General features: G+C 36.1%; 1 protein-coding gene across 1 annotated transcript; it reads left to right on the forward strand.

Moving 5' to 3' along the window:
- On the forward strand, positions 1-17114 carry LOC125235985 (hemicentin-2-like). Its single transcript, XM_048142657.1, has 7 exons — positions 1-275; positions 1101-1327; positions 8795-8926; positions 10321-10410; positions 11188-11313; positions 12086-12298; positions 16683-17114. The coding sequence occupies exons 1-6, from the start codon at positions 71-73 to the stop codon at positions 12254-12256; spliced, it is 951 nt and encodes a 316-aa protein (XP_047998614.1). The 5' UTR covers positions 1-70; the 3' UTR covers positions 12257-12298; positions 16683-17114.
- The last annotated feature ends 2125 nt before the right edge of the window (positions 17115-19239 follow it).

Consider the following 19239-nt stretch of genomic DNA (forward strand, 5'->3'; position numbering starts at 1 on the left):
TAATGTAGTTATCTCAAGTCAGTCTAAAAAACTTCGTCAATCATTCTCAGTAGACAGATAGTTTTAAAACATGTTGCTAAAACTATTTTTGTTAAGTTTCTTAAGCATTCAAATATCGTGTGAGCAAAAAGCAAGTTTAGCATTTGTGATAGACAATTCAGTGGTGTCAGTGGGTGACATGTATAAAGTGAAATCATACGCGAAAGATATGGTCAATATGATTTTAAACGAAGTTTTAATTGATGATATATTGGTGATCACATTTAATGAACCAGGTAAGTACTCGTTTGGTTTTAACTTTAATGGATTCTTTCACGCATTTCCGAGAGAGTTCCGAGATAAACGTTCGGAACACGGACAGACAGACAGACGCACACCATAAGTGACCCTAGAAAGCTTCGGTACTTATTTCTTTTTGAAGTACGGAACCCTAAGAATCGGCCTAGTGCGAATCGGATTCGCACACCGAGGGTTAGGGTAAACTCGCCTCATTCGGTGACACGCCTAATTCGGTGATACAAGCTTTGAAGCAATATTCTGAAAGACGATTTTTGGTTGTTTTACCGAAATTAGGCGTGTCACCGAATGAGACGAGTTTACTCTACTACAGATTTCGTACAAACGAGTTTTTAGCTATCAATCTATCATATTTTGTTTTAGTAAGGTGATATTTTTTTTGCAATTTGCTTAGTGTCTGTCTGTCTCAAATGAAGCTGGAATGTTTGACTTAAATGATAATATGGTACCATCGAGCTGATCTAGACTAAATATTATAGACAGGATGTAGGCGATTTAAGTAGCTATATTAATTGTATGATAAAATAACGCAACTATGGATTAGTGGTGAGAGAATGAGAAAAAAAGTGCAGCTTTTATCAAAACTGTCTTTTTAGTTCTTTGGCGCTAACTGATGTCTTTTAACTTTTGACTGACAAGCCGTAGGTACTATCAGCTGCAAAAGTGCTTGGATAAATTATGAATGAATTCATAGATAAATTCGCCATGCATTTTTGCAGCTAATAGTACGTATGGTAGCCGTCCGGCAGACTGATCGTCAATGGGCTCTTTTATAACCGTGAAAATGACTTAAACCTTTTTAGAGATCACTAGGACCATGACCCAAGACGTCCGACTAGTAAGGAAGGCTTTCGATCTAATCGACGGCAAAAGTGACAAGGTCGGCCCAGAGATGGCGCTGTCCGGCATCGTGAAAGCTCTCCAGGAAAGCCAGGGTGGCTCTTACCTCTACGTGTTTACGCATTCCTCGGCCAAAGACTATGACAGGGTTGAGGAGGTTAAAGCATTGTGTCGGGGGAAGAAAAGTAAGGTGAGATAATTAATGCATTAATTAGGTACAGGCAGCATCAAAACTACCATTCTGTAACTCGGCTGCCCTAAGCAGAAATCAAGATCTGAGTTTTGCCAAATTTTACAGTAGAGCGAAAAAACGTTTTTTTTTTGTTTTTCCTGATTACGTGCTTATTAATTAATTGATAGCCTTTTAAACAGACGAACTTTATTATACTAGATATCATTAATAGTGTACTATAATTATTTTTTCAAAATGATTAGCACAATCATTTTAAAATACAAAAACAGCTTTCTGTGTAGAATGCGATAAGAAAATTTTAAAGCTTTTCTACAAGAAAGCAAGTATCTTGAACTGTTTTCTTTTAGCTTTGGTAGGCTTGTTATTTTTAACTGTATCTAAAACAAAAACTACAGAACGGATTTTCATGGGGTTTTCACTAATAAATAGAATGATTCTTGAGAAAGGTATAATTTGTTGAGATCTTGTTTGAATTAGTTGAAATATGTCAATTTTTGCTAATCAAGTCGGACAAAATTCTGCTGGCTGAGAGCTTTAATCGAAAACGCTGCCCAAACTGTTTGAGCTATATCAAAACAATGTATTGCGAAATTGTGTATCTTTCATAGACCTACAAAAAAGTCTGTAATAGCATTATGTCTATCTTTTAAGGATAAATTACTATAACCATTTTTATGATAGCCCCGTGCGCAGCCGGGGCGGGCCGCTAGTATATGTATACAATGTATACATTTTAGATAGATTCCTTTAATGTAGTGTATGTCATGCTTGTGTAAATTAGGTTTTAATATAAATGCAATGTTGGAGTAATCCACGGAAAAGAAGCTCTGGCTGTGTTTGAATGCAAGTTGTCTTAAGATTATAGGTTTAAGAGGTTTTTCTGTCACGAAGAGTTCAAAAATACTCATGAAACTTAATCAATTACTTACGTTGTAGGAGACTCTTTAAATCATAAAAAATAATGAAAGTTATAGTCTTCCTTAATTATAATAATAGGGAACTTGACTGTAGTTAAAAGAAATTATTTTATATCATGCACGAAATAAAGCATCAGATAATTATGAGAAAAACATGGACAGCAGTTATTTTTAAATCCAATTTCTATTTAATAAGTCAGGTAGAAATATATAAAGTAACGGAGTTGACCGTGACGTTGTAATATTCTGACCCTATAAATACCTAACTAACAACAATCACCTATTTAGTTGACCAATATAAACATACAAAAATTGAAACTCTAAAATTTATTAAATAAAATTAATTACCATGAAACGAAATCAATCAATTAAGTTAATATCTTGAATTGGATCAGTATTTTGACCTAGTGATCGTTTAGTGTCTATGTAGAACCCAATGTTGTAGCCGCAAATAGTAACCAGTCCTTTTCGCATATTATGAAACAGAAATGTCCTATTATGCCTAATAATCCTAATAAGTCAATAGCCAAAATAAATAGATTAAGTCCACAGCATAAATCAGAGTGAATAATAAATTGTAATTAAAAGATGGGGTTTAATCAAATATAATCAGAATGTTTTAGTTAAATAAAACAAATAAACAAATGAGCATAATTAAGGTAATGGCGCCTATTAACGTGGTACTTAAGCAGATTTCAAAAGATACCAAAAAATTAAGGGTATCAAAGCTCATTAACGACCACAAATATTTTTTTTATGGAAGAGTATTTATTGAACTATTAGTTTTGAAGAGTTTTAGGATCATTTTAGTTTATTATATGTCATAAAATGATTATTGAAGCCAACATACCTAAATTTTCTATTACCGTGGTAATGAACAGGTTGCAGTTCTATTAACGCGGATTGAGATTTCATTACCGAGGGTATGAATGACAGTGTTTTTCTGCCATCGGTAAATAGAAACCCATCTCAAAATTCGGAGCTTAATACCGACGGTTGAATATACAAATTATGACAAATACATATACCTATACTATCCTCCTTTATGAATACCCACAGAAGACTCAGTTTCACCTAAGAAATCTGTACTTACGGTACACTAAATGTCATATTTTGATACAAGACTAATATGTCGCTCGGTAATAGATACTTCTATAGGAACCCATTACCGACCCAAACAAATATTGCATGGATCGGTAATAGATTCTTATATATTCTATTACCGAGGGTTATCTGATCGTACCATCGGTAATAGGCATAAATTGGAGTATTATAAAATCTAATTCCGACCCATAAAAACAAAGTCATACAGATGTATTTTCATTACAAATCAAAATAAAATATTGCAACCTTATATTTAAACCAAGCTTACATAACTGGTAAGTAAGCATCAGACTTTATGTCAATGTTTAAAAAATTGACAAATTAACGGTTTTCATAGAAACTACGAAATCAGTCATGAAGTTTTTGCTAAAAATTAAGGTTTTGTTGAATAATTTTCATACCGCGTAAATAGTTCTTTGATAGCGTGAATAGATCAAGATTGAAACAACTGTAAGACATTATATAACTGATCACATATACTTAAAATAAAGCAAAAAGAACTAATATCACTACTTTAACTATTACCGTGGTATACCACAGTAATAGAATCTACTCACGAAATGGCGCCTTTCACCGCTGTCTTTTAATTTCCACTTTAAACACATTTCCAGGCTAAACAATACGTAAAAAGTACTCAGAAGTCATGTAGAAAACTATAAACAATAATTTGAAATGCATAACTTTCACCTGTTTGCCATAATTATTACGTAAACTACTAAATGAGATTGGAGTTCACTTAGGTTTAGCGTCACACGTCAGTATGACACAACCTCTTCTCTCGGCCCCGTGGCAAAAACTGTCAAATAGCGAGCGTCTTCTTTCATTCACACTCTCTATCGCCTATATGTGCGTTAGTCAACTAAACAGGCTTCCTTTGTGTGAGTAACTTTTTTTAAGAAATTGGTCGGTTTGCCTATAAAATGCGTATTTGCAAATGCGGCGGTAATGGACGTCGATTTCGATACCCGCGTTGATAGCCGCCGTTACCTTATGTCAAAATTAAAATAACTAATGTTTGTCAGTAAATAATCTAAAATGTCACCATATTATAATAAAGAAAGTCAATAGTAAATATAATATATTTTAAAATATTTTATTTTTGGGGTTATAGATGTCGCTCCGCCTCCGCGACAGTCCATGGCCATCATCCAGTTACGGGTCAGACCCCTGCCCCAGTTCTGAAGGAACTATTTTGTGGTCCTGAAGGGACATCTTTTCATAATGACAGGACGACTTTCATTTGCCCGAGCCATTATGTTGTGACACTTTCATCACCATAGAGAGGATTTTCAAAGGGACAATTTAAAATATCAAATGCTGGTAGTAGAGCAGTGTATCTGACCACTCCAATTCTCCAGAATTCTGTAATTTTGTACATCATTGTTTTTTGTAGGTATTTATCAAAATAATATTATCCAAACTGTTAATGTAGTCATTTTGTATCACCTTTCGGACCAAAATAAACCACGATCTTGCAACTTTCTGCCTCGATCCAGTCTAGACAAATCATTTATGATAGGTATTTGGAATAATATGACTTTATATTTGAAAGCCATTATGTAAAAATCACAGGTTCATAGATAACAGAATAGACAGACAAACTGCTGAGGGACAAGCTAATTAAAAATAATCATTTTTATTTTAAAACAAAATGAATTTACAATCTTACATTATATTGTGAGCTATTTAATTTTATTATTCCCACAATATATTTATTTACTACCAGTAGGTATACAAGGGACCAAAAATATATATAAGGTCATAAATGTATATGTCGAGTTTGTCATTTGTCATAAATAAACATAGTTAATATAAATTCCTATAAGCCCTACTAATCCCAAATCAATAATTGAATATCATTAAATGTAAGCCTTCCTGAGCCTACCGTAGGACTCATACAATCTATGTACAAATGTACAACATTTATTTATTTATTTATTTATAAATTCACTCACACAGTTAAAGTCTAACATATTAAGTAACCAAATCCCGTGTTAATGTATAATTGAACTTTCTAGAAAATGAATAAAGACTTGAAAGGAGAAAACAATTTTAATTCTAATATTTCCTATACCAAACAAAATCCTAGCCCTAACAGCTAAACTAACCATCTACTCTACCGACATATTAGCAAACTAGCGATCCGGATCGCACATTTAATTTACTCGCGTGATTTTCCGAAAGTGCAATGGAAAATCTCTAGCTAAAGCTAACTAAGACGGGCGAAGAATAACCCTTTGACCTGACATCCTATTTCTTCACGTGGGCTGGTTCTCACACTAGGGATTGGGACAGCAAGAAGTCAGCCAGACGGGTAATGTTAAATAGGAAAGTTGGACAAGAACCTGGCAAATTTAAGAAGTTTAGATAACAACTCAAATCGTCCAGATTCCAGGAGCAAAATCCTGTCTTAATAAACGCAGGAAACTGCCAAGAGCTCACTTGGACTCTACTAAAATAACCCAAGAAATGTCCCTTGGTTGACTAGGGCTATAGTTGAACACCGTTAGGTTACCTGCCCTATCCCTCCAAAGAACTGCAAAATATCAGACCAGTTCATCCTACTAAAATAATCTACCCCAATAATTAATTACAAAAGTTATTAATTAACTAACAGAACTAAGTAATATATGAAATCCTTCAACAAAGATTATTCTAGCGTAAAATACCACTAAAGCAATCCAAGCTAAAACATTTCACACATTAAAACACAATTAACTCTTTAACTAATAAGAATCACTCACAAATCTAACCAAACTTTAAAACTTTAGCAACACTATTGTTCTACAACTCTAAACTCTACTAGTACACTTTATAATACTAGCAGTGATCGAGCTCCAAAACAATAACAATTAAGACACTTAAATTTACACCAATTAAACACTGAAATATACGCTTTTTAACACAAAACTCTATATTATCCTCCAACCCAAACTATACCAGTATCATGAAATACTAGCAAAATCAAGGCTAGGACATAATATAGGTAATCTAGATTTACCCAAATAAACCTAAATAGAACCAGTCTGACGGTCGAGCGGAAGGCTCTCTCATCCCCGAATGCCAATGAATCAATCCTATGCAATGCCTTGCATCCCATTTCAAACATCCCTTCCAAGACTCTGAAATCCCCACTAGCTCCCACTTCCTCACTCCTGATTGGTATTTCTTAACCAACGCTGAAATTCATAATTTCATACAATATTTAAATAAAATATGTTTTATTTCCTGATCAGAATAAGGTCCAATTTGATCTACTCATAGGGCGTGGCCGAACTAAGTTTTTTTCCACATGTTTGGACACAGGATTGGCTCACTAGACTTTTTTCCATTTGCACATGCTTTAAAAATTGTCTCAATCAACGCTCTTTGTAATATGGTTCAATATGGCTTAAATTTGTTTTTATTGGCTAGTATCATTTAATTGTACAGTTTGAAATTTGACACATCTTCTTGTTGATTTGAATTTGACCAGGCAGCATTTATTAAAATCCCTACTGCAAAACCTTTATGACTTTGAAACAAGACTCAAATTGGGCTACAAATAAGCATCTAAATATTTTGGTTCACTATAAATCTCCAAGCTCTCCATCTCGTATTTCTAAAATACGATCTACTTGAGACAAACAAAATTTTAATTATCGTGAGACCGAAACAGGAATTTAATCAACTAAACAAAAAATATAATTATTATGCTTGCATATGATGAAACATGGAAGCAAGTTTCTGACATGTTACAACGTCACTCAATTCAATTTCATAAATAAATTCCATATTAGCAAGTCTTTTAAATTCGTTTTGACAGTTCTTAAAAAAAAGCTGATTTAACTACGAGGCTAGTAGCCTATTGATCAACTAACCAACATGCAATAATTATGTAAGTATGTTCGTTTTATGTATTTTCGTATTTTGTATAAAAGAAGTTACATATTAGAGGTAAATAAGACAAGTTCCTCGTGCTTTTACTGTTTACATCTGGTTGTTTTTAATACTAAGACAATTTCTACCTGAAACCCAAATTAATACATGTATAAGTAATTACAAGCTTTTGACATCATAACAAAATGATAGACGCCGGAGTCAAGTAACTTCGCAATCAATATCAATAGTTCTACGCTGAAGTCAAGTAACTTATCAATAAATATCAGTATTTCTACGCTGAAGTCAAGTAACTTCGCAATCGATATCAATATTTCAACTCTGAAGTCAAGTAACTTAGCCATCTAATATGAATTGCAAGTATCTTTCGCAAGATACTCGATTTCAAGATAGAAATAGGGTAGATACTTGACTTTAGCGTAGAATACCCCGTTAAAAAAGATACTTGAATTTTTTAAAGTTCTATATTTTGAAAAATATACATTATAAAAATTTCAAAAAAATACTGAACGATGTATTTTGAAAAAATGAATCGAATGACGTAAAAAACCATTTTTTGGAAAAATTTGAGATACTTGATTTCTGCGTAGGGCAGCCGAACTGTCCCTAAACAAAAAGCTGAACCGCAAGACTAAAGTTAGAGTCCTGATGGAGATGGGAATTTTGGATTTTTCCTTTAATTTAAAAATATGTAAGGTACAGCGGGACAAATCTCGACTGGAGGACAATTGTAACTGATCCATTTTTTCCATTGTTACACTATGATTTTGAGTATCCACTGAACACGCCTACCATATATAACCGGTGGACAATCTATTTAATAATGCAAATATTGTAAATCATGGAAAAATGGACAAATATGGAAATTTGCACCCCAGTCGAGATATCAGTATCGCTTGCAGACGATATAATAAATTTTCTTATGGTAAAGTAACTAACGTATTCGCCACAAAATAGTACATTACATCAGAGGCCGGGAAAATGAGGATTTCCGGCCAAGTGGGTATATACGGCCGAGCGAGCGTGCGAGCGAGGCCGGATAGGGATACGAGGCCGGGAATCCGTTTTCACGCCGAGGCATGTAGGTATAGTGCTTTTCTCAAACATACAATGAAATAAAAAAAATGCTCTAAAGGACAATATTTTATAAAAAAAAGTTACTTTGCAGGCCTAGGCCTAAAAAATAATATGAAATCTCTTTATAGTCCTCTCGAGTTGTTGCGCCCAAAAAGCGATACTTCCCAGCCCATTTTAAGGAACGTAAAGACAATATTTCATTGCATGTTTGAGAAAAAGTACATTTTATAACCATCTAGGTTTTGCCCGCGGCTTCGCTCGCGTTAAAATCGAAAATTGCAGAATGATCCATACAAATTTTACCCCCGTTTTAGGGAAGTGGGGGTTAGAAAGAGACAAAAAGTAGCCTATGTCAATGTCACTCTCCATCCCTTCAACTATCTCCACTTAAAAAATCACGTCAATTCTTCTCTCCGTTTCAACGTGAAGACGGACCAAGAAACAGACACACACTTTCCCATTTATAATACTTAGTATGGATTTTCAGATATTTTTCATCGTAACTGAGAACGGACAAGCCAGTAACCGACATATGGATATTATGGATGACATTTATAATGATATAACAGTGGAGTGCGGTGGGGAAGTTATTCGGACCAACAGCAATAAACTGGACAAGGTATTTTTATACTTAATCAATTATTAGGGCTATGTTGCGTAAAAGGAACCCTTACAGTGCGACCCCACCAAAAGCGATGGGCTATAGGTGAGAGAAACGAACAAAAAATAGTCGCCCCCGTGTAAATAAAAGAGACGCGATGATAGCGCGAGCGACTCGCCGAGCGATGAATTATAAATCGCTCGCTCTCTCTTTTATTTACATGGAAGCGACTATCTTCTGTTTCCTTCTATTTCCGATGGCTCATCACCAGGGCCCGTAACTTTCATGCCGATGACATCAATTTTGACGTCACGCTACATATAGGATGATTCAAATAGTTCTATTGTAATAATTAATCGTTATTCATTAATCAATTTAATCGATTACAAATGACTTCAAAAGTAAGCTATTCATACGTGCAATAATTAATACTTACTCGATACGTGAAACGAAAAGGAAACAATTTGTTTTGTTTTTATAATTTATTGAAATATGGTAACAAAACTGTTTAATAAAATTTATGTATAAAAAATAAACAAATAATTTAATTTACTTTTCAAGTATCAAGTAGGTACTAATTATTTCACATATGAATAGATTACCTCTAGTTTTGAAGTCATGATTAAAATGATTTATAAATAATGATTAATTATTAAATAAAACTCTTGAATCATCCTATATGCAGCGTGACGTCAAATTTATGTCATCGGTATGAAAGTTACGGGCCCTGCTCATAACTTAGACCCGATTTAGACGGCGTGCGAACTCGCATGCGATTTTAGTTACATTGCGGGCTGTTGAGGGTACATACAATTTTGCACAGCCATCAAATACCGCAATGTAAACAAACTCGTATGCGAGTTCTCGTACCGTCTAAATGGGCCCTTACTCGCATTTGGTGGGACCAGTGCCTTAGTAATGAACAAGGTTAAAGCTAACGAAAAAAGTGTTTTCCCCTCACTAGCTCGGAAACACGTGTTTTGTCCTTTAATACCAGCGGGTAAAAACGCATTTTATCCACTAGTGGTTAAAGTAATTTGACCTTGAATAAAGTCAAATTAACTGCTTTAAAATTGACAAAAGTAGGTGAATCTAGTAATAAAGATGATTTACCACCTGTGGAACTACTGGAAGCAGTGATAAACGCATTTTTTTGCGTTGTAGTTTCCTCGCTGTAGTGAGGGGAAAAGTTTTGTGTTACACTCGGGTGCAAATGTATTTTACTTCTCGTGTGTTAAAAAACTCGCAAGTTCAGGATTCTATTCTTGAACCACTCGCTTCGCTCGTGGTTCAACTATAGAATCCTTTCACTTTCAATTCCACACTCGTCGTTAAAATACAACTTTGCCCCCTTGTATAACAAATAACTATTTTTTTTGTGATACTTACTCTTTTATAAACTTTGTTTTCAGACTTTCCAATACATAAGGGAGAGCGTAAAAGTCGCCAAGAATGTTATCAAATCTACACTACTACCTGAATCACAAAGAATAGAGATAAAAGTAAGTGTATCATGAAATATGCCGTCCATGCATGGCTGATTACCATCAGACCCTCTAGCACAACTTGTCTTGTCGCCCGCGAGTCCATACTTGAAGTCGCGCTTGATGTATGGACTCGCGCGCGACAAGGTAAGTTGTGCTAAAGGTCAGGTTGGCCGTAGGCTTGTTTCCCACTGACGTAGTGTAGAGAATAGCCATGTCCACACAGAGCGGGCACGTCGCAAGGCAATATCCTAGCGAAGCAAACGTGATGTGTAGACGTGCTTCGGCCGAGGCAGTGAGTGCGTTTTGCTTGACCAAGCAACCTGCCTCGGCTGAGGCAAGTTTTCATTGATCATTTACCGCGTGAGCACTTTGCCTCGTGACGTACCTCGCTTTGTGTGGTCCCGGCTAAAAACCTGTGTTCAGAGGCAAGGGCGTATCCAGCTTGGTACTCAAAGGGGGGAGTGTCACGTAGTCAATGTGTGTGCCCAGACCAGGCTCCGTAGCCAAACGCCGCAGAAATCTGCCTGGCTCTGTCGCGCCAATACGCAAGAGCGATAGAGATATATAACTATGAAAGAGATATTATCGTGAGTGTTTGTGCATTCCACTACGCACACAGGCCACCGGGGGGGGGGAGGCTCTCGTGATCATTTTTTATGGCCAACCTAGGCTCCAGGGAGGGGGTGGCACTACTCCCACAGGTATTACTCGTATTCACTCCGCTGGAAAAACCTCATGTACTTATTTTAATGTTTGATTATTTACTCATGTAAATATTTGATTATTTTTCAGTTCAATAAACGCGAATCCAACGATTATGTGCTAGTCTCTGCGTCAGGAAAAGATGTGGAACTGCGGGTATTTGACGAAAAGGGCAATAGTATTGGAAACTACGTGACATGGATAGATAACCTCAAGGTATTATACTTAACCTTCATACTGTATATTGCCTTATGTTCTATTTATTTATATTATATTTATCTTATGCTTTGAGCCACTTCAATGCCGTTTGTTATGGTACTGATGTAAACATTAGAGCGATTTCACATTATCCGATCCGATATCGGATGTAGGACCGATATCATATAATTGACGGCGCCATCTTTGGTATCGTTTCCCTCCATCATCATCATGATAATAAATCATTTCATTTCATTATTTTTCATCTTTCCATCCTACCGGCTGCGCCATGTAAATTATAGGGAACAATGAAACATATCAATCAAACGACAAAATCGAGCTATGACTGATTGTTTATTTTCAAAGAGAGGTAGATACCAATGCAGTTTCGCTACATACCCACATAAGCCCCCCCCCCCCCGCATCTACGTCTCGATAGCGTCGGGCCAACTGTATAAGCCCCGGCACCGCGCATTTTCTACAATTGGCCGACGCACGCGAGCGTAGATGCGTCTGGTATAAGATCGGGTAACGTAGAGGTACTGTAGGTAAGGTACAGCGGTGCAAATGTTGACTGGGGCGCAATTGCAGTTGATGCATTTTTTTCCATATTTTACAATGTTTGCATTATTAAATAGAGTGTCCAACGGTTATATATGGCACGCGTGTTTAGTCGATACATGTGGAATTCAACTTAATAGTGTAATAATGGAAAAATAGATCAGATAGAATAGCCCCCCAGTCGGGATTTGCCCTGCTGTACTTTATATTTATTTTGCACTTTTTGCAGGCACTGAAACTAGAACACGTGCCCAACGGTGAAATCACAGTTAAAGCGAGGAGCACACGGAACGGCCACCTGGCGGTGTTTGGGCATATCCCAGTACCAGCCCAGCCGGGGATACCCAGGGACGATACTCGGAAGCTACGCCGATATGGATATCATTATTTAACACTTTGATCGCCAAAACTACTAGCCGCTATTTGATATAAATATTTTTATTTTTTTCACATTCCGCTCGCATCCCGTGACCCGTTAGCACGCATATTACCTTGTACTTACTGAGTGTGGTTACATATCTCGTAATGATTAAGTGTACAGTTTGTCAAAAGTCGGTGACCAAGAAAGCTCCAGCGATAACATGTAGTAGGTGTGAAATGATTGTTCACGAGAAGACGGAGTGCAGTGGGCTTACCAACAAGCAGCGAACGGCACTCCATGCTGCTGAAACGCTAGAATGGGTGTGTCGAAACTGTCATATGTCCTCAACAAGACGAACGTCGTTCCTGTCGGCTGTAGAAGACGAGGATGAAGACGACATTGCAGAAGTTGCTCGATCCGTTGCACCTTCTCTTAACTTAAAGAAGCTCGTGGACAACATCAGCAAGGAGGTGCAGAAAATTGTGATGCGTGAACTCGACGAGGTAACAACCTCAGCTAGACACGCAAGTGATAAGGTAGATGAGTTCGAAGAGTCTGCCCGAGCGGCAAAAGAGAAGATAAAACTGCTCGAACGGCAAAATACTGCCCTCAAAAATCAAAATACCCACCTAGAAACTAGAGTTGCCGCGCTTGAGCAACGTGTCGATGCCATCGAACAAGCTGCCATGGTTGAATGTATTGAAATTATAGATGTCCCCGTGAAAGTGAATGAGGATACTGTGAAAATAGCCCAAAAGGTAGGAATGTCGCTACAATTACTAGATTCGAATAACATGTATAGTATCCGCTCAGCTCGTCGACTACCCTCCCGGGACGGCAAGTCGGGTGCGATCTTGGTGCAACTAAGTGACTCCGAATCCAAGCTGCGATGGATTTCAGCTGCACGCAGCACAGATCTCTTAGCTTCCACTCTATTACCGGACCTGACCGGGCCAGAGGCAGCTGCCAAAATAACGCTGCGGGAGGCTCTCACTGGCCGAACTAAGTACTTACTTTTCCAAGCCAAGTGTAAGCTGAGGGATACACAAAAATACAAGTACGTCTGGTGCAAACACGGTAAAGTCTTCGCTAGAAAGGGTGATAAAGATAAAATCTACTGGATTCGTAATGAAAAAGACATCGAGGAACTACTTCAATAAGTACACTGTTCTGTCTAGTATATTAACGAACAATTTCAATTTTATATTCTTTTTTTAGATGGCTGATTTGTGTGAAAATGTAACAGAGTTGTTAAACTGTATTGATTTAAATCATTTCCTAAAACAACTGCCAAATATAAAATCTAGATTCCTACTTAGCATACACATTAACTTAAAATCATTGCTTAAATACTTTGGTAATCTACAACAAATCGTCTACTCATGTAAACAAAGTGTTGATATAATAATCGTTACGGAAGCTAACATTTCTACTAGTATAAGTAATCTGTTTAATCTCACTAATTACAATATGTACGCGCAACTAAGAAAAAATAAAAAAGGCGGTGGCATTATTGTTTATGTACACAAGAAACATACATTTATGCAGACGAAATGTAATACCTATAGCTTTGAATGCCTCTTGGGTAATCTGGTAACCCCGTCAAAACACAATATAGCTTTATGTGCAGTCTACAGGCCTCCTAATTGTAATAAGCACTTGTTTATAAAAGAGCTCGAACGTACTTTGTACTTCTCACAAACAAATGATTTACTTGTTTTGGGTGATATGAATATAAACCTCACTTCTAGCGATACTGTAACAGAATCATACTTAAACATGATGAGCAGTCACGGTCTTGTAAGCGGAATTCAAAGTTACACAAGGGTAGAAACACGGAAAGATGAGATAACTAAATCTTGTATCGATCACATATTCGTCCGATCCCGCTTGCAAGATGTGTACTGCGGTGCGCTCGGCACGAAACTGGCTGATCACAACATGACCGTTGCCGCACTTCTATGCGCTCGCGTACAGGTTGCTCCAAAATACGGCACAAAAATAAATCACAAAAAGTTACAACAAGAACTCAAAGATATTAATTGGGCTTCGCACGAAGAGTTAGAATCCCCATCGTCTATTTATAAGTTCATCCAGGACAATTTATGTAGCAGTTATGAAAAATCTAAATATACATGTAAAATAAGTGAATCAAAACGTAATAAACAAACTTGGGTTTTTGGCAAGGTACAATTAGAGTGTAAAAAACGCGATAAACTGTATTTAAATTGGCTCAAGGATACAAAAAATATGGTCAACCGACTTGCATATACTAAACAAAGAAATAAAACTAATAAGTTAGTAGAAACGGAAAGAAATATGTTTTATAAGCGAAAAATCAATATAGCTAAAGGAGATATGAGAAAACTTTGGCAAACATTGAATGAATTATCAGGGAAAATTTCTGCCTCCATACAGGACACCATAAGCAGAGCGTTCTCGTCTATGACTTCGGATAAGCTTATTGCAGACATGTTTGCTAGTAATTTTAAGGAAACTGTACATAATATAATACCAAATTGCAATGTTCCGTTATTAGATCCTAATACCTACAGAATGCCAACAGATAGATCGATGTTACTCAAAAGGGCAACGTCTAAAGATGTTTATAAAATAATCATGAAAACTAATAGTAACAAAGCGCCAGGAATAGATCAAATTCGGGTTATAGATCTAAAACTCATAGCAGACAGAATCTCGTCTGCTATAGCCCATCTCATTAATAGCAGTTTAGCGTGTGGTCTATTTCCTGACAGCCTCAAGGTAGGACTAGTACGGCCAATATATAAAAGTGGCAGTGCAACAAACTGTAGTAATTACAGACCTATTACAATGCTTCCCATTTTAGACAAAATTGCAGAAAAGTACATAAGTAACGAAATACATAACTTTTATAGCAAGCATTGTATTCTCTCCGCTAATCAATTTGGGTTTCAGCCCAAAAAAAGCACCTCATTGTTACTTTCAAAGTTTACTGATGAGATAAATCAACACTTAAACAATAAATGTCATGTCTTAATAATTTTTATTGATTATAGTAAGGCATTCGACACTTTACGACATGATACACTAATACATAGACTGGAAGATACTGGTGTCCGTGGGCAACTGTTAAATTGGTGTCGGAATTACTTGCGAAACAGAATGTATCATGTTAGGATAGGGAACGCTCTTAGCAATGAAGTATTGGTGACAGAGGGCACAGCACAAGGCTCCGTGCTCGGCCCACTCCACTACTTAGCTTATGTTGATAGTATGAATAACTGTGTCAAAAAATGTTCCGTTTACCAGTTCGCGGATGATACCTGTCTCATTGCCGCCGATAAAAATGTAACTGTGGCGGAGAAGAAACTGCAATTTGATTTTGATAACGTCTGTAAGTGGTCCCACGATGCAGGGCTAGTCCTAAATGCAGATAAAACCAAACTGCTTCATATACACTCAAGTCAATCAAGATCGGTAAGAGAAGTCAGGATCATAGGGCACGACCACCAGTGTCTACACATGCTACCGAATATTGATCAAAATTGCAAGTGTATGCCGCTGGAACAAGTTAGTAAACACAAATATTTAGGTGTTATAATTGACAACCGCTTCAACTGGAGAGACCAAATTGACTCAGTGTGTACTAGGTTACGAGCAATAATGGCAAAAATATATATTCTACGAAATAGGATCCCATATCATATTAGACTCGATGTTTATAATGCACTTGTGGATAGCGTCATTTCTTATGGATTAAGTAGTTATGGTCGCACTTTTAAATCATACCTAGACAAAATATATAGGCTACAAGTCAGGCTCTTAAAGATAATAGTACCTCATAAAATAAAAGAAGAGGTTGTATGTGATAGTGACCTATTTAAATTTTGTAAGGTCCTTCCGATTCACACTAAATTTAAATATCACATGTTAAAGGATCAATACTTCAGAAATGAAATTAAACATTTAATCTCCCATCCAATAAATACACGGCAAGTAACAAACCAAATGCTTCGGAAACCACAATTTAATAATTTTTATGGCAGGAGAACGTCAGATTATATTATACCAGATTTAATTAATAAGTTACCTAAACAGTGTAGAGATAAGTTAACACCAACTAATATAGCAAATATACTTAAAAAAGAAATGCTTAACCAATTAAATAATTGTAACTGATAAAAAATAGTTCATTTGTAATAAATGGAGCAGCCTGTATCACGTACCTACGGCTGACCGGTTCTTGTTTTGCTCGGCCGGCCGGTGTGATACTGATAACGTGACGCGCTCAGTATTAAGTATGTTATTTAGGATGTAAGTATTTATCTGTAGTGCACTTATTTAGTTTTTTATTTTTTACCTTGCGGAATGGAGTATCGAGACAAACCTTGCTGGTTTAGCGATACTTTTTAAAAAAATATTATGTAATTTGTGGTGTTTAAGTAAAATAAATAAAAAAAAAAATAAAAAAAAAAAAAATTATTGACAGATCTGTGGTATATCACCTAGGGCCACTAGCACCAACAAAAATGGAGGATTAATCCTCGGGTTAACTCACCATTTTATATGGAATTTGACAAATGACAGCCCACTAACCCTGAGTTAAGTGCTTGGTGCAAGTGGGCCTTAGTTTTAAGCTACTTACGATCGAAGTGAGATGCACGGCCCCATAGACAACTGTTATGGGAGGTGCGCAGTCAACAGAACAGCCTTTGCCGTCCGGCCAAAATGACAATCAGTAGGCTCTTTTATTAAGAATGTACTTAATTATAAATCAAATTAAAGAAGAACAAAGAAAATAGAATTGTAATTGCTAATAAGTAGCTTACGTTAATTATTGTAACGTATGATAGTATTTATACTAAGCATATTAGTATTTGAAAATTTAGGGTAAATAAAAAAAGATGAATTATTACAATATCGTCCCATTAATGCAAATACCGACTAAGTGACTTTTTGACGAAATCGAGTTTTTAGCACCTATAGAATAAGGTTTTCAAGGGCTACAATATGTTAAAACCCATGTATTGATACGACGCTGCATTCAAAAGATAGCTTCCGCATAAAGTTACTTAATGGTCAATTTGTTGCATTATAAACTGCCAGAATGTAATATGAATATTTAATATAAACTTTTATGCTTTATCCGCCAAGTAGAACCTTTTAATGGTGTATAGTGTTTTTTTGCATTTAAACATTTTGTTAAAGTAGCCATCTTATGTTCTACAAAAAAGTTTAATGTGTACATATTTGATTTTTGCAAATAAAACTATCAACAAAATTCTTTATTTTAAGCCAGGCTAAATACACCAAATGTCTTTAAGATGTTTTTCCAGAAGATGTTTGTTTATAAACATCAGCAATTTCATTCTACCAAAAAGTTGTATAGGGACTATAATTGGTTTTGCATGTGATGTGACGAAGGAAAGGATAACGGTCTATTACTGCAAATACCGACTATGTGTAAATAGGCGATTTTGAGATAATGCGGTTTGAAAGTTTGAAGGCACGTTTTATATGAAAACATGAAGAAATTTACGTTATGTGTATGGCATTTTAAACCCTATATTTTTTTGTTTACTACTTTGTCGTATATATATTCAGAATGTATTTAGTTGACGATCAAATACGATTTAATGAAACAGTCGAATACCTACTTAGTTGGTTTTTCCTGTAGAAATAAATGTTTGCATATTTCTCTTCTTTATACATAATTATAACCCATTGTTTGTCTTAAATAAAGCTTCGTTTTTCATACGATGTTCTACAACCTAAATGAGTTTTTTCTGAAATATACCGGGTAATAATTATAAGTTAGCCAGTAAGCTAATATAGTCAGTAGTTTTTAAGAATATTGTACGCTCGAAATGGGCACTGTTGATACTGTATTTCCTGTATATCATACCATCTTATGTACACAGTTAACAATGAATAAACTTTACTTTACTTTACTTACTAGCATACTTACGGTACGAGTAGACTTCAGATGTCACAACTGTGTACCACTTCACCAACTGCAGTATTAAGTGGTTGAAACCACTCATGGTACCCTTTAGGTATTAAATCTCTGTCACAAAGGCTGAATAAAGTCTTGAGGACACTTAGGTGGAGTCGAGGCACGTCGAATCGAGCCCTGCATACATTTACAATGAACGATGAATCCGATTCGACGCGTCGCTAATGGACGTAGTTTCATAAGAAATGCAGAAGGCGAATTAATGAGATTCGACTCGGCGAGCTTAGTGGGCACTAGGCTTAAGTTCATGTCGAGATCTGGACGTAGCACAAGGCAAGAAAACCAACGCCACAAATTAAACTCCAGTTCAGTAGAACCACCTCAAACCTCTTAATGTATCATATCATATTTCTATCTCGGTCTAAAGCTCGATAAACAACTAGCTATCTCTGCGTTCAAGAAAATGGACTTACGCAGACTTTTTGACAAAGGTATCGTAACTAAATAGTACCATGAGTGCTTCCAATCACTTAATACCTAGTTAGTCTAGCATTGTCAGCCGTGTTACGGACGTGTTTGTATCGAATTCCACCAGCGATGAAGATGTTGTTTAATAACTTTTTATCACTCTTGCGCAGTAAGTGTGCAATCGCACGAAGGCGTATCAGGAGTAAAAGAAAAAACTTTTTCCCAAAAGAGTGTTTAAATTTGTATTTTGGACTACCATAAATACTTTTTTATCTTTTTATTGCAAGTGTGATGAAAAACACTGCGTGTAACTGGGGGCGTAAGAATATTGCAAACATGATTGCTTTAAATCGCCCCAGAAACCTATGTAATTACCGTTACACATTACTTTTTCTTACTTATTACCTCATCTACGCCTACATTTTAGTGACTTTGGCGTAAATACTACAAAACTTTAAATAAACTATTACTTCAGGTTATTGAGCGTACAAAAACTATTTACCTATACTAAATGTAACAGTGTAGATAGTGAAATTTCGAACATAAATTATGGCGGACTTCGGATTGCTGAGACAGTGAACTAGTATGTAGTAAGTACCTATGCATATTATGCTAT

Source organism: Leguminivora glycinivorella, chromosome 18 (genome assembly GCF_023078275.1).
Source record: "Leguminivora glycinivorella isolate SPB_JAAS2020 chromosome 18, LegGlyc_1.1, whole genome shotgun sequence".
Taxonomy (NCBI): Eukaryota; Metazoa; Arthropoda; class Insecta; order Lepidoptera; family Tortricidae; genus Leguminivora; species Leguminivora glycinivorella.

Bases quoted from the DNA above. Each gene is read 5' to 3' on its own strand.
- LOC125235985 (XM_048142657.1), top strand. From the start codon at position 71: ATGTTGCTAAAACTATTTTTGTTAAGTTTCTTAAGCATTCAAATATCG. The intron at 1,328-8,794 runs GTGAGATAATTA...ATGGATTTTCAG, and splicing joins GTCGGGGGAAGAAAAGTAAG to ATATTTTTCATCGTAACTGA. The intron at 11,314-12,085 runs GTATTATACTTA...CACTTTTTGCAG, and splicing joins CATGGATAGATAACCTCAAG to GCACTGAAACTAGAACACGT.